Genomic DNA, 769 nt, shown 5'->3' with positions numbered 1-769 from the left:
AATAATTACATTACATGCATTAAGACATTTTGACGTTGTTAGTTTTATGAGGTTAAACTGAAATTACTGACTTACCATTTGTAACGTTGTTTGGACTTGTACTGGTTGTTTCTGGTCCTAAAATGTAGAACATGTTCGTCAACAAGTAATTCATTATTTCATACATAGATAATCTTACATGAGTGTCCATGTTATATCAAATTATTGAAAGAGTTTAATAAATTTAATATGACATGGACGCGAATGCAAGATGCTATTGATGACATAATAACCATTTCAAATTCATTTAAAATGACAGTTTATGTGTCAAGTGGCATAGCAAATAAAACTGGTGCCTGTAGCGGCCTAGGAATATGTACACACGTTTTTGACCAATCGCAGCACCTTTAGGTTTTAAAACACGTTTATGACATGGCCGTATGACATAGTCAAATGCGTCAGTTATGTTATAAAATGTTTAAACGCCTTTTTTTGCATCTATGTCCATATTTGTATGCCCCCGCCATAAAATGGGGGGCATATAGTGTTGCCCATGTCCGTCCCGTTCCGTCGCGTCCCGTCGCGTCCCGTCCCGATTCAATGTAAACACTTAGCAACTTCATTCTTTCACGGATTTTGGTCAAACTTTATACAAAGGTCAAGTATGAGTATACTTTGGACATTGTTGTGTTTCACGGTTCCAAGGTCAATGCCAAGGTCACTGTTGCTATATATAGAAAATCATCATCTGATTCAATTTAAACACTTCGTAACTTCATTCTTTCACAGT

The 769-nt window shown here is 36.2% G+C and overlaps 1 protein-coding gene across 1 annotated transcript in view; it reads right to left on the bottom strand.

The window, feature by feature from the left end:
• Positions 1–769, bottom strand: part of LOC110465101 — a 77,475-nt gene that overhangs the window by 49,080 nt on the left and 27,626 nt on the right. The window contains exon 2 of the mRNA XM_021520687.1: positions 76–117. Coding sequence (XP_021376362.1) covers positions 76–117 — 42 coding nt within the window. The remainder of the gene's footprint in view (positions 1–75; positions 118–769) is intronic.

This window comes from Mizuhopecten yessoensis, unplaced genomic scaffold (genome assembly GCF_002113885.1).
Source record: "Mizuhopecten yessoensis strain PY_sf001 unplaced genomic scaffold, ASM211388v2 scaffold11055, whole genome shotgun sequence".
Taxonomy (NCBI): domain Eukaryota; kingdom Metazoa; phylum Mollusca; class Bivalvia; order Pectinida; family Pectinidae; genus Mizuhopecten; species Mizuhopecten yessoensis.
The sequence above is the reverse complement of the archived record's forward strand: the minus strand, read 5'-3'. Positions and strand labels throughout refer to the sequence as shown.